This window comes from Strongylocentrotus purpuratus, unplaced genomic scaffold (genome assembly GCF_000002235.5).
Source record: "Strongylocentrotus purpuratus isolate Spur 01 unplaced genomic scaffold, Spur_5.0 spur5_scaffold_8, whole genome shotgun sequence".
Classification (NCBI taxonomy): domain Eukaryota; kingdom Metazoa; phylum Echinodermata; class Echinoidea; order Camarodonta; family Strongylocentrotidae; genus Strongylocentrotus; species Strongylocentrotus purpuratus.
In genome coordinates, this window is record NW_022145614.1 from 28697892 (window position 1) to 28712400 (window position 14509).

General features: G+C 39.6%; 1 protein-coding gene across 1 annotated transcript; it reads right to left on the bottom strand.

The window, feature by feature from the left end:
* Window positions 1-385: 385 nt before the first annotated feature.
* On the bottom strand, window positions 386-13849 carry LOC105444897 (regulator of microtubule dynamics protein 1-like). The gene is made up of 8 exons (XM_030975413.1): window positions 13318-13849; window positions 9552-9826; window positions 8251-8340; window positions 6531-6586; window positions 3352-3439; window positions 2569-2599; window positions 2259-2392; window positions 386-791 (listed from the first exon to the last, which is right to left on the bottom strand). Exons 1-8 carry the CDS (start codon window positions 13418-13420, stop codon window positions 753-755), a joined length of 816 nt encoding a protein of 271 aa, XP_030831273.1. The 5' UTR covers window positions 13421-13849; the 3' UTR covers window positions 386-752.
* Between the last annotated feature and the right edge of the window lie 660 nt (window positions 13850-14509).

Sequence of the window (14509 nt, forward strand, 5' to 3'; positions counted from 1 at the left end):
AAGAGGGTCCTATTAAAGGGAATAGACAAAGGGGAAAGGGCACCGAATTCTGTGGGAGACAATATAATCCCAAACACTGTGTCCAGTGTTATTGATGGTCAAAGCTCTAGCAAATAAGCTATCTACCAGCAATAGTTCTTAAACTGGGAGAAGAAAATAATCTGGGTGAGAACAAACCTATATTGCACTAAACTGCATAAGGAGCACAAAGCAGAGTTTGTTTCTTAGAAGTATGAGATGAAATGAATGGATACAAAGAGAGAGAGATAGAGAGAGAGAGAGACAAGAGAGAGAGAAAGAGAGAGAGAGAGAGATAGAGATAGGAAAAGAATAAATAACAAAATATGATTTTAGTAACTGCCATTTTTATGGGGGTTACATGAGTAATGTCCAAAAGCTATTATCCCATAATCAAAGCTTCTTACACAAACCAGATATAAAATAAAAACCAATGCTATGAATGTATTCATGCATTGCCCCCACTCTTATCCTTGTTAGAAGTTATTACAAGATCACAATAATCATGAATTTAGAAGAAAATATATATACATCCAACAATATGAGCAATAACCATAAACTATAATTATCCCATCATAATCAAAGCTTCTTTAATGCACAACCAGATATAAAACAAAAACCAGGACTAGGTCTGTTACATTACAGTTCAACTGTACTGTATCAATTTACTAAGATGTGAAGTAGGATAGCATGTTTGGTCCTACGATGTACTAGAGTTGTCATGGTTACTCGGGTTACATCGATTTTAGCGATTCCTCGGCCTTTTTAACCGCCTGGAGTATTGTGGGAGAGAAATAGTAGGAGTAAAACATTGTAATTTTGGTTTGAATTGATTTTATTTGATTGATTTTATATATTTCTATATCAGCTTTTAAGACATACATAGTCATGTGTACTAATGAGACATTAATATATTTTTTCATAAACCAGTAGAAAAGGTAAGAAATTGAGTTATATGAATAATGTAGATCAGTCTTAGATACACATGATTTAGGAAGGCTACATCATAAGCACGAAGGGTGATGATGTGCTTTTTATTAATTTTGTATTATATTTTGCAACCAAAAGGTTGGATCCCAAATACAAATTAGAAACACGGAGCGATACTTAATAATCAGACGATGGTAGAAATTATTTACACAATGAACTTATATAGAGTAAACAAAGTGGCTACAATCAAAAGATTACACATTATCAAATACATTTTATGCTAGACCTAGATGACAGCTTTGGGGTATAATATTGCACAAAACATAAAAAAATAGGTAAGGGAGACATTACTTAAGCAAAATACAATTAATTTATTATTAAAGGGAAATGATGATAGATCAATGGAATAAAGAAAGCACAGGTCAGAAACATGGCAAAGATTGATTTGGAGAGCATTACCGCATGTACTTCTCACACACCTAATACATCCTTCTGACTTTCAACAGACATCCAATCTTGTTAAATACTCTGCAAGCACTCTATACGGTATCGATCATTTATATAAAAACTTGTTCACTAAAGCCGAGTTGCAGCCCTCAGTTTAACTCAAAAATATGTATAAAAGGGAGGGAGCGACTTGCTATATTAAGAGAGTAACTCTGAATTGTTTGTCATACAAGAGACATAGGTTGTTTAGAGTGGTAACATTTAAACAACCTAAAACAATCAGGAAATAACATTCACAGTAAAACTTTACTCCTATTCGCACATTTTAGACCATATCCACGGGATATCTACCTCTCTTTCCTTGTTTCTTTTCTATACTCATCGCTCTAACTTTTGTCTACCTTATAATTTGGCAGATAATTAAAAAACAGAAGAGAATGACAGGAAAGGAAGAGAGAAAGGAAGGAAAAGAAGTTCCAACCAACAGTAATAGAAAGAAGGAGAGATAACGCTCTAGATTATAAAAGAGAAGGAAAATAAAGGAATATATGAGTATATTTGATATGTCAATAACTTGAGAGAGAGAAGGAGATATCCTCAAACATAAAGAGAAAAAAGAAATTAGATAATAAAATGAGGAGAGACAAAGATCAAAAGTGGATAGGGAATGTAAATGATATTATTCATGTGGAATTAAACCCCCATATTTGTTTTCAACAATTTTGTAAAGACTGACTGTATAGAAAAAGTTGTATAATTATGCTCTTATGTGTACATTAAACATATAAATTTAAAATAAGCTCTTCAAAAAAATTACATAATCATTTCTTAAGGACTTACCAACCGATCTACATTTAACTTACCTCTTTATCTTCCTCCGTTTTGACATCATAATTAAGAAGCTTTTTCAGATAAACAGCTTCCGACACCTTGTCACCCATTTTTTCATATGTCTTGCCTATCATATACTGATTCATGCTGTAGAAGTTGGGCGAAACTAGAATTGACAAAGCAGAACAAATTAAATGTTTTGAATCATCATTAAGTATTGTTTTATGCCCCCCCCCCAACAAAACAAAATAATAATACTGTTGTCTATATTGCCTAGGATTAGCAAAATGTATAAGATTTTATAATATAAATTCAACTTGGATCAAAAATATTTTTACTCACTCATCTCTGCAGCAAGAAACATTGTCAGAGCCTACAAAGAGAGACAATAAAAAAGCATATGATTTTTATTTTTTGCTGATACAACTTGCTCCTTGAAACACAATCCCCAACGTAGCCGCCCACTAGGACTTGTACACTAACATCTACAAACATACACCTAGACAACTCCCCCTCCCACTCAACAGTAACTGTTAAATAAAATATGACAAGACATATTGGCTCCGTCGGTATAAAAGTGTCTGCCTTCGAAACCAAAGATTGTGGGTTCAAAACCAAACCCAGGCAGATGACTAAAGCCTTTGTTGTTTGTTAACGTGGCCCTTCCCTATTCCATAGACTCGGGCTAGGTTATGGTGGACGACATCCCGTCCCTCGGATAGTATGTTAAACGGAGGCCCACTGTAAAAAGAGTCACTGACCATTCTTTCTTTTAGGGTAGAGGGTTCTCCACTGTAGAGGCACACTTGCTTATCATGAATCATTCTTACAGGATGTAGAGTCGACGGATTATATTGATTACTGTTAGTTCCCTTTTCCATTTCCAGACACACGTGATGCTAAATTAATAATTTACAAAATAATGGTGTGACTCTAGCTGGGCAGTGTGTACAGTGGGCTATTGTTCGTGGATGAGGTGTGGTGGGGGTTATGTCAGAATGAGTTCCTGCCACAAAGTTGGAATAGGGTCAAAGTCATTCATTCTCTGGTCATCCTTGCTGTCTTTAATAGCAGCTACATGAAATATATAAAGACATCAAGTCATGCTTTAAAAAAATGAAATACCTTTTCATATGTTACAGAAGGAGGTGAACCAAAGACAACGGCAGCAATTTTCCTCTCGTACCATGCCATATCTGCATATGTGTAATACCTGGAAAAAGTAAATAAACAAGATTCATCTAGCCATGTTGAGCCCTCTGCACTGACTCACTGACTGCCATCCAATTTCGCGAGAATTACTACATCATTAGAGACACTTATATCAATTCATTTAAAGTATGGAAGATATCACCGACTGAGTTTCTAAAAGTCAAATAAATAGTAAACTTGTAATAACATAGATGCATGACATATTGGATGTCCTTGGCCGGAGGGAGCGATATCTGCAAATATTTAGCATGTGATAGAATCATAATGCCCCGAGTCAAGTATGAGGACAATATGGTTCTAGCAATGGGCAATATGGTTCTAGCAATGGGCAATATGGTTCTGGCAGTGGACAATATGGTTCTAGCAATGGGCAATATGGTTCTAGCAATGGACAATATGGTTCTAGCAATGGACAATATGGTTCTAGCAATGGGCAATATGGTTCTAGCAATGGACAATATGGTTCTAGCAATGGGCAATATGGTTCTAGCGATGGGTAATATGGTTCTAGCAATGGGCAATATGGTTCTAGAAATGGACAATATGGTTCTAGCAATGGGTAATATGGTTCTAGCAATGAACAATATGGTTCTAGCAATGGGCAATATGGTTCTAGCAATGGACAATATGGTTCTAGCAATGGACAATATGGACAATATTTCGCGCTGACACGGATGCTGACGCCGGAATCCTCTCGTCTTCTGTGTCCTCTCTGGACTCCCTTCACCTCAAATATGTCACGTGCCGTGGGACAGGGTGCGTACTGCCAACGGCGGAACATGCATTCCCTCGTTGGCTTAATTGAGTCGGCCTACCAGCCTTCCGCCATGAACTCCCGAGTCCCCTCCGTGATTACTTCCAGTTTCGGGACGATCTTTATACAGTTGATGGAGTTGTGCTTTACAAGGACCGCATCGTTATCCCCCCCCCCCCCTTCTCTCAGGGAGGAAGTGCTGACCCACCTCCATGCTGCCCACCAAGGGGTCACCTCCATGACCGCCAGGGCAGAGGCATCTGTCTTCTGGCCCGGCATCACCCCCCTGTCATCTCCACCCTCCGTGCTAGATGCGACCATTGCAATCGGATTGCGCCGTCCAACCCTAGTTCGCCGCCAACTCCGCTGACTTCCCCGTCTACCCATTCCAATGTATTTGTGCTGACTTCTTCCATTACAAAGGCTGCAATTACCTGGTTGTCGTCGACCGATACTCCAACTGGCCAATAGTTGAGAGATCTACCCACGGCGTAGATGGCCTCACCGCTTGCCTGCGACGCATCTTTGTCACATTCGGCATCCCTGACGAGCTGGCCTCAGATGGTGGCCCCGAATTTACAGCAGCAGTCACACGTCGATTCCTACAGGACTGGGGTATCCATCATCGCCTTCCCTCCGTGGCATACCCCCATAGCAACTGTCGCGATGAAGTGGGTGTACAGACCATCAAGCGCCTTCTCCTGGACAACACCAGCCCTACCGTGCCCTTGACACTAACGCATTCCAATGCTTCAGTACAGGAACACGCCTGACAGGGACACCAAGCTTTCGCCCGCCATGTGCGTATTCGACCATCCCATTCGGGACTTCATTCCGGTGGCGCCCGGCAAATACGAGCCTCACCGCACTTGGCGTGAGACCTTTGCGGCTCGGGAAGATGCACTGCGCAATCGCCACATGAGAAGTGCTGAACGCTGGTCAGAGCACACCAAGCAACTTCCGCCCCTTACAGTTGGTAACCATGTTCGCGTACAGAACCAGATGGGACCCCACCCCCTTAAATGGGACAAGACTGGGGTCGTGGTCGAGGTCCGCCAGTTCGACCAGTCCGTGATCCGCATCGACGGCTCCGGGAGAGTTACAATACGGAGCAGGAAGTTCCTGAGACAGTATGTTCCAGTGTACCCGCGCCCACTCCTTTAGTGATGGCCGGTGACTTTGGCACAACTCGTCCGAGTACTCGACAGCCCGTCCTGCGGCCAGACCTAGGGGCCCTGCCGCGTCCTACTGAACAGCCTGGGGATCCCGCTTCAGGCCCTGAAACAGCCCTACCCCTGGTGCCACCATTGACGTGCCATGACACCCCTGCCACCAGCCAGCCGGGACCTGTCATGCCCCCTGCCCGGGCAGCTCCAATGACCCATGTCGCTTCTTCTGGAACGTCCCATATATGGCCCGCCCCGTCGTCCTCTTCGCCCTTTGTGGTCGTTCCTGTCCCTTCGTCTGTCGACACGCAGTTGCCGTCGCTCACACCCGTCGGACGGGCCAGTGCTCCTCCTAGGCGATCTACCCGTCGCCCAGCCAAACCTGTCTGGCACTCAGACTATGACAGGTGACATTGACACTCGAAAATAGTTTGCCTTATGTCTTTAATTCTTTAACTGATTTTTGGCTATCGCATTTCTCGTTTTGCTAGATTTTGATGATATTCCGTCACGGTCGTGTTAGGTTTCGTTTTAGCCTGGTCCGCGTTCACGTTTATTGTTCTTTCATTTTACTTGTCATTGGTTCGTATTTTAAGTCTTTGTCGCACTTTTAGCCTTTCGTTTCGTTTTGCACCAAAGACTTTGGGGGAGATAGAGGATCATGTTATAGTTTGATCTTAATTAAGGGTATCGTCCTTTTATCTTATTTGTTTACAGACCGTGATCATTGTTGAAGTCTACTGATCGACTCACACAAATAGCCGATCTAATTTAGAGGTGACCCGACATTTTATCCTGTTGCTCTACATTGATTTCCTGCACTATGCTTACCTTTAACTCTGGACCCAACATTATCCCTAGCCCTATAACCTTTAACCTAACCTAAAATCTTAAAACCCTAATCCAGGGCGGATCTAGCTTTATGCCAAGGGGGGGGGGGGGGGGAGGGTTGACCCAGTGGCGAATCCAGGATTTTCCAAAATCGCGCCGTTTTAACTGTTTTACTTTTTTCTTTCTTAACTTGGCTGCCCAAGGGGGGGGGGGGGGTAAACCGCTGAAACCCCACCCCCCCCCCTAGATCCGCCCCCGTAATCCTATATATTTGATGAGATAAATTCTGGAGCGACTAGCTGTCCAAAGTGCAAAGGTCCCGATATGATTACAATACTCACCACAGACCTAGCCAATAATACGACAGTGCATCCTCTGGATTCAACTCGATGGCTTGCTGTAAAAGAACACAATGAGGGAACCTTTATTAGCATGTCGTGTACCTCTACCTGTATCACTATGAACATGACGGACAAAATCTACAGTTCCACATTCTACCCCTCAACAATTGCTGTGGTAGACAAAGGAACATCACTTCACTCAGGCGCGTACGCAGGGGGGGGGGGGTGTTTGGGGGGTTAAACCCCCCTTTGGTATTTTTATGTGTGTAAACCCCCCCTAAAAAAAACGTAAACCCCCCCCCCCCCCCTTTGGATTTTTTTTTTTTTTTTTTAATTATTAAAAAAAAAAAAAAAAAAAAGACCTAAGAAAGGTGACCTTACCCCCCCCCCACCAACGGAGCAAAATGTCAAATTTTCAAATTTCGAGACCAAAAAAAAAAAAAAGTGTCCTCTTACCCCCCCCCCCCCCCCCCCCCCCCCCCCCCCCCCCCCCCCCCCACTGAGCGACTTTTCGGCTGGCTGAGTCGTTGCGATTTTTTTTTTTGGACTCCCAACAAAACAAAAAAAAGTGTCTGCTTACCCCCCCCCCCCCCCCCCCCCCCCCCCCCCCCCAACTGAGCGACTTTTTGGCCGGCGCGATTTTCAAATTTTCCTGAGTCGTTGCGAAATTTTGGACCCGATTTTAAAACCCCCCCTTCAAAAAAATCCTGCGTACGCCACTGACTTCACTGCTATTATGCAAAAATGTGTAGAACAGGTGAATATGCATGTGACACCTGTTCTACACATTTTTTGCATAATATCAGTGAAGGGATGTTCCTTTGTCTACCACAGCAATTGTTGAGGGTAGAATGAGGAACTGTATATTTTGTCCTCTTTCTTTGTCCGTCATGTTTTTAGTGTATATTCCAATACACCAACATTCACGACAAATGCATACTTGGTATAAAGTCCTAGGTATTTGGTCAGTCAATTGATGTCCCATTGTTAGGAAGCATAATATAGAGTTACAAATATAAATTGATCAAAAGTATATACATCTAAATTTACTTCACTCTTTGGTAGAGCTAATTAGAGATACAATCTCTAGACATTCTAAAATCTTATATGTGGTCATTATAACGTATGGGATGACGTAGCTTGGAGAAAGGTAAGCGCACTTAAAATAGCACAGTCAGCATGCTTGCAATACAGCACTCTCGGGCTCGCACTACCCAATACTATACCCGATACATTCAATAGCATTTTAAGGTAATTGTCATATTTTCATTAAAGGGTTTAAAAATGTTTCCAGTTTTACAAATCTGAGATGCATGGCCTCACGTGTTATCAGTGTCTGTGATATGGTGTAATATTTAAGCCCTACAAAAATTGCGCTTCAACATGATCATGAAATGCCTCAAAAAAAGTAAGAATATTTGAGTGACCGGTTTTACCATACTCATTTCCCCCCGGCAGACTGTAGTGTTATAAAAACCGTTGGGAAAACGGTTTTTTAAATTTCGATTTCCAATTATAAATATCTTGATAATCAGAAAGTCGATCGGCGTGTAAAAGTCATGGGATTCCTGACTGACCTAAAGGTTTATAATTATGATTGCATCATGAGCTAAATCCAGGATTTTGTTTAGAATCTGAGGCAAAGATAGCAAAATAGGATATCAAATAGGACATCGAAATGTAGGCAGGTCAGAAAACTGTTACAAAGAAGAAATCTTACCAAGAGGTGCTCCTTGATGACATTGCCATTTTCAATCTTCCGCTTCGTTCCCAAATAGTCACACGTGTCACTCAAGCAAATAGCATACCACTGTAGAAAAGTTAAGAGATCAGATGAAGAAAAAACAGTTTACAGTATTTATGTATCACTGAACACCAACCACGTTATTACAAGGCATGAAATCCCTGCTTGAATTACCTAGCTTTCAACCCTTAACAAAAAAATTAGCCTTTGCCTTTTTTGGGTGGTCCGACATACGTATGCTCTGGTGACAATTATTGTTTTCCTTTCCCTTATCACTCTCTTCTCCTCATTTGCCTTTTTCTCCCTTTTCTTCCATTGCCCTTTCTTACCCCTTCCCCCTTTTTTAAGACTGCCAGAAAGGGGCGCGGCCAGTATGGCCCCCAACTGGATCTGACACTGTTTCTAAAGCTAAAACGATAACGGAGAGAAAATGTCATCTTTTTCAGCATTTCTTACCATTCCTTTTGAATTTTTTTAAATTCCCTTTAAAGATAACTTACATTATTTTTCGAAATGCCGCATTTTCCTTAAAATAACGAAATTAGCAGCTCTGTCGCGGGCAATCCGGATTGGCATGCCCTGCGGTCAGGATGCGGACCGTGGTCCACATTCTGCTCTAGATCAGTGTTTTTCAACCTTTTTAAAGTCACGGCACCCGTTTGAGAAATAAAAAGTTTCGTGTCACCCTCCCAAATTCATCACAGAAGATTAATCTTCCATCACTCTGGTACACGTCAAGTGGCATGTACACACATACGAACACATATTTTCTTCTTAAAAAATAACATTTTTAATCTGATAAGAATGTCATTTTGTATACTAAAAACACTAGAAAAAATTTGATATCAAGTATGCGGGCATGTTGATACCAAATACATGTACCGGTATACAAAAAGTCATTTATTCAGTCACCTCGATGTAGGCATATAAAAATATGCAGGCATCTCGTTGTCCAGAATCATCCTGCTATCTAAATGTTCTGAGCGAGTAAAGCGAGTGAGGGAGGAAAAAAGGACACTTAATAACTAATTGTCTATAAAAAGTTATTTCTGCATGAAAATAGATAATGGATCAAAAAATAGATGAATTCATTTCTCTGACGGCACCCCTAGATAGTCCAAGAAATGCCCATTTATCAGATTCTGCATCGTACATCATTTACGGGCATCAATGCATGCATATCGTTCTAATGCGATTGCAGTTCTAGTTGATATTATTATCACCATTATCAACATCATCATCACCATCATCATCGTAAAGTTTATTCTAGTTGTCACCTTATTGGCAGCAGAGTTCTGGTCGTTTGCCTCCAAGGCCCTCTGAGCAAAGTCGAACGATTCGAAGGTCAGTCTCTTCTTGTCATCCTTGCTGGTGCTGAGTAGCATACCCACACAGCGACAGGCCCTGGCAAGGCGCCACAGAAGCTCATCGTCGGTAGTGTCCTTGAAGCGTATCAGAAGATCGTACATCTCTGTAAACTTGGTGGCATCGTAAAGTCGATCCGCTTCCTCCACTGCCGCGACGTTGGGAGAGACAGGCACTGGCTCAGCAACTGGCACCGAATATAATGATAGTGATAACGATTTCAAATCGTACTTCAGAAATAGTGAATTCATTCATTAAAACTACATTTATTTTCATTCTTACAAATTCTTCTCTTGTTTAAAAAAAAAATGTCCTTATCTGATTTTTGTTAGTCTGGAAACTCTTTTATAAACGGAGTGTCATGTACAAAACAGATGGAGAAGTATACCAAATTTGACATCAAAATAATATCATGACTGAAATATAGCTGTGAGAATTGTCAACTACGCCGAGATCAACCGGATTATACAGGCGCTAATGTGCATCACTTGGTAGCGAACATTCGAATCGAATCATACTACGCAGAGTTGCCAAACTATCTTTCAAAAAAGTATTATTGAAGTTCAAAAACATATTTTTAGGGGGAAAAGTATTTTTGCCTTGCGGCACTTTATTGTTTTTCTCCATATATCCTGTCTTGCGATGTGGTCGGAGAGCTTTGTTTTACCTAAAATGAATTTCAAGTCAATAAACATTTAAATATATACATAGATATCCTTCATGCAATATGAGGCTATATGATATATGACTTGTATGCAATTTTAGCAGATGACATTTGCAATACACACAGGTCTCTCCAATGATCTCTACTCTCTATTGAAAGGTGATATTGATGAATTTTAAACAGGTACACGTATGTCTATGATGGTAAATACAAATCATATCATTAACTTACCACTTACTGTCATGTATTAAATCGGATGCATTACAAAGGAAGGGTCATTTTAGCCTTCAATAATGTCCATGGATATACTCGATCAAAATCGAATGTCTTATTCATTTTAAATCAAATTAAAAAAAATTCTATTTGTAGCAACAACCAAAAAATTACTTTCATAACTTCAACTGTTCAAGACCATTTCCACGAGAAAAGACACATACATTGCATACTGTTGGCACAGAAAATGGCCATGCGTGTGATAACATTTTCCCCATTTAGAACAAGTTCAAAGGCACTGTTCGTACGTCTACAGGTATTAGATGTGCATAATCTGTTCAAGCATTCAGTATCGACCTTTGTATATGACCTGCAGAAAGGACATTTACCACATTCGTTAATGGATTACTTTGTTTTAATGAATCACATGTATAGAACAAGAGGGAGAGAACATTTAATGCTACGATTACCTAAATGTAGTACGACACATGGCACTTTTTCAATTTCTTTTATTGGAACAAAGCTGTGGAATAATTTGCCCATAAATATAAGAGAAGAAAGAACAAGATCATCATTTCGTCAAAATCTCACAATTAAACTCCTAAGCAAAGATGAATCATGAGGATCAATAATATGATATTAAGTCAAAATAAATATCAATATGAATTTGCATACAGTTTTTTAAACTAGGAGAACCAATCCCGACTAGCACTCGTGCTAACTTTTGGATCTCCCTTTAACAACATTTTAAGTTTTTAAGTTTTAAAATATCCTTTATTTGAATCACTTATACGCTATTGGAACTCTGTGAATTTCAATTCCAGCCACAAATCTCTACGTATTGTTAAGTTATAGCTAATTCACAGGTTTTTATATGACATGGTATATGATTAATTTAATTTGTACACATAGTTCAACTATGGATATTTTCTTTTTCTTTGTAACTCATGTACATGGATATTTTTGTTATTTTGTTACCCACTTGAATACTTTTGTAACATTGTGTTATGTTGTTGTTTTGTTGTTAATAAATTCAAATAAATTCAACAACAAAAAAATCAAACATTCCCCAAAGGTCAATTCATGACATTTGTCGCTGCTTTCATAAAATCTTTATATGAAGGAGTTTCGTCCAACAATAAATGTCCAACTGTGATTATTCAGTAGGCACACCGATGAAAATTAACACTAGAAACATTTTTCTAACAAGTAAAAGTCCAACAAACTTCTGTTGTATTCAGCAACTCGTATACTTCACCTCAATATCTTTCTTAAGACCTTCAGATAACAATTTGTAATGATAATTAACAAACAAACAAATGTTTCAGCATAAGCATGTAAAATCTCTATAGCTAAATTAGTAAGATATCGATTACTATACACGTTAATACAGATTATTTATGATATGACAAATGTTTAAAGTTAAACTGGATTAAATCTCTATGTGAAGACACCCTGCATTGAAATTATGCAGTGAACTATTAAACAATACACACGAGCAAACTTATAAGTGTGGGTAGGGCAACGTTCAGACGCGGTCCGTTACTGTCAGTTCCTATGCTAAATAACTAACAAAGGAAATTGTTTCTTTCCTGAACTCTTAGTTTTACACTAAATTCGACATGAACTATATTTATATACAGTGCGTTCCAGAAAAAACGAAACCGATGAGTGAATTTCAAAGAGGAAAAAATCATATTTATAAAAAGTTCATTTTCTGCCCTTTCATATGACCCCTCAATCAGGAAAAATGAGCCAGGAATAACAAAGTTCTGCTTGCTTAAAGTAATGCTTGCATTTCCTTAATTTGACTGAACGAATTCGTTTTCACTGGCTGCCTGCCGTATCAATAAAACAAAGTTGACAAAATACTTAACTCCGTTTCCTTGACGATCAGCCATGCATCAAGTCTTTCGTCTCCTGATAATTGCCCCTTTTCAAATCTGAGAGGTGTTCCTTATATTTTTGTCAAGTACCTCTTTTACTTTGTATGATCTCTTTTCATTTTTATTAGTGCCCCTTTTCATCTCTGGTGAGTGGCCTTATACAAATTTGAAAGGTGCCCTATTTAACTTTGCAATGTGTGCCCCTTTTTATTTTTACACGTAGTCCTTTTCTTTTCTAATAAGTGTCCTTTTTCTTTTTACCATAAAATGTACCCCTAATTTAAAACAAATAAGAGTAACTTTTTTCTTTTACTTCACCCAAACTTGTTCGCATTTAAAGATGATATAATGATGTTTCTGGTTAAAGATTTTTTCTTCAATCGTTCATGATTAGATTGTGCTTAAAGACCCCATCAAGGTTGTTTTTTTCTTTATAGATGCGACCCCCGAATCTTAAAATGTTTGCTCGCTCGCTTCCCTTGCTCGCAAAAAAATATTCAGATCATCACAGCCAACTGCGAAGTATGATGCTTAAGCAGTATCTTGGACCATGTAAAGAGAGAAACAAACATTGAAATCATCCCTGATAATGTAATCACAATGTAATGTTATGTTATAAACCAATATAAAATATATATATTTTCGCTTTGAGGTGTCCCTTTGTAGGTGCTCCTTTGTTCTCTCCAGAAAATGCCCTTTATGTTGGTGCCCCCCCCCCCACTTTGAAAGACACTCCGCCGCCCCTGGGGCAACAACATGGTTGCAAGGGATAACAGCGCTCTCCCGGCATTCGAACAAAGGATTTGATAATAGAATCATCAATTAATATTGAAATTGGTATGCAGTATTAATCATTATTTTACAAATTATACATTCGGTTTATAACGAACTACAGCGATTAAAAGTTGAACTCACCCACAGCAGTAGCGATGAGCACAATGATTACAAGGGCGGTCGAAAAAGCTCGACTGCTTTGAAAGAAACCCATGCAAAAACTCCACGAAATAGACGAAGGCATGATTACTTTCCTCAGTATGATTCAACTATCAAACCGTAAAGATAGAAGTGGTTCCCAAAACAACCTTTTGATGTATACAACTGGAGAGAGTCTGAGTTTTATGTAGTGTAAGGTTTAACAACCAACCCCGTGGACTTTTTATTACTTGTACACAATTTCTTGCTGTCTGCTGCCTCGAGATCACTGGAGCGAATAAAGTAACAGTGTATAGCAGAAGTCCCTATTCAGAAGGATTAATCCTTTTTATGGATTCTTCTAACATCCTTGACCAGAAGTGCGTTTCAAAGTCGATATACTGTGGGCATCATCCCATTAAATCTTGTATCCAGGCGTGTTCTGCTACTATACTGAATGAGATGAAATGCCTAAGTGCTATTTGACGAATATTTTTCGTTCAATCTGAAGGCAAAAGAGATTATATCTTGTCCGCGGTACAATTGTATAGCAGGCAAATGTTGTTTGTTGGGTTTGGGGCCGTTACCCCGGTAGAATATAATTTGCATAGGCAGCTGGTACAGGTGTGCGAGCTCCCGCCACGGAGACCAGGGCGTGGCATCAGTGTGCAATTGAATCATTCTAGCTTGAACTTTCAACAAGACAACTTTTATTTACAATGAAAGTGCGATGTGTTATGTTATGTTACAACCTGGGTCTTAATGTTTTCCAGAGTTTTTATTCTCATTGAGATTTACCTGTCCAGTTTCCTGAAGGAAACGAGAAAAAAAATGTTTGTTAAACACTCATACTGAATAAACGGCCGGCTCCCAGTTGTCGTTTCAGGTTATCCTAGTCGTTATCAGGCTATCCCACAATAAGTGAAGTGTATTATTGTGTTATTTGTTTGTATTGTGAGTCAATGCCACACTATCGACTTTGAAACGCACTTCTGGTCAAGAATGGTAGAAGAAAATATGTGAAATTATAGGACAGACGGCTTTCTCATATTTGTTAAGTGAAAGTCGGTCGACCAACCCCCCCCCCCCCCCCCACCCTCCCCTCATCGTAGTTGTGTTGGACGCGGGGTTGGACGAGAGCTGAGATTTATATGTGGCCAGTAGTGAAAATATTAGTAGATTAAATAGTTATTCA

Bases quoted from the DNA above. Each gene is read 5' to 3' on its own strand.
- LOC105444897 (XM_030975413.1), bottom strand. From the start codon at position 13,420: ATGCCTTCGTCTATTTCGTGGAGTTTTTGCATGGGTTTCTTTCAAAGC. The intron at 8,341-9,551 runs GTGACAACTAGA...ACTTTTCTACAG, and splicing joins AGAACTCTGCTGCCAATAAG to TGGTATGCTATTTGCTTGAG. The intron at 792-2,258 runs GTAAGTTAAATG...ACAATACTCCAG, and splicing joins AAACGGAGGAAGATAAAGAG to GCGGTTAAAAAGGCCGAGGA.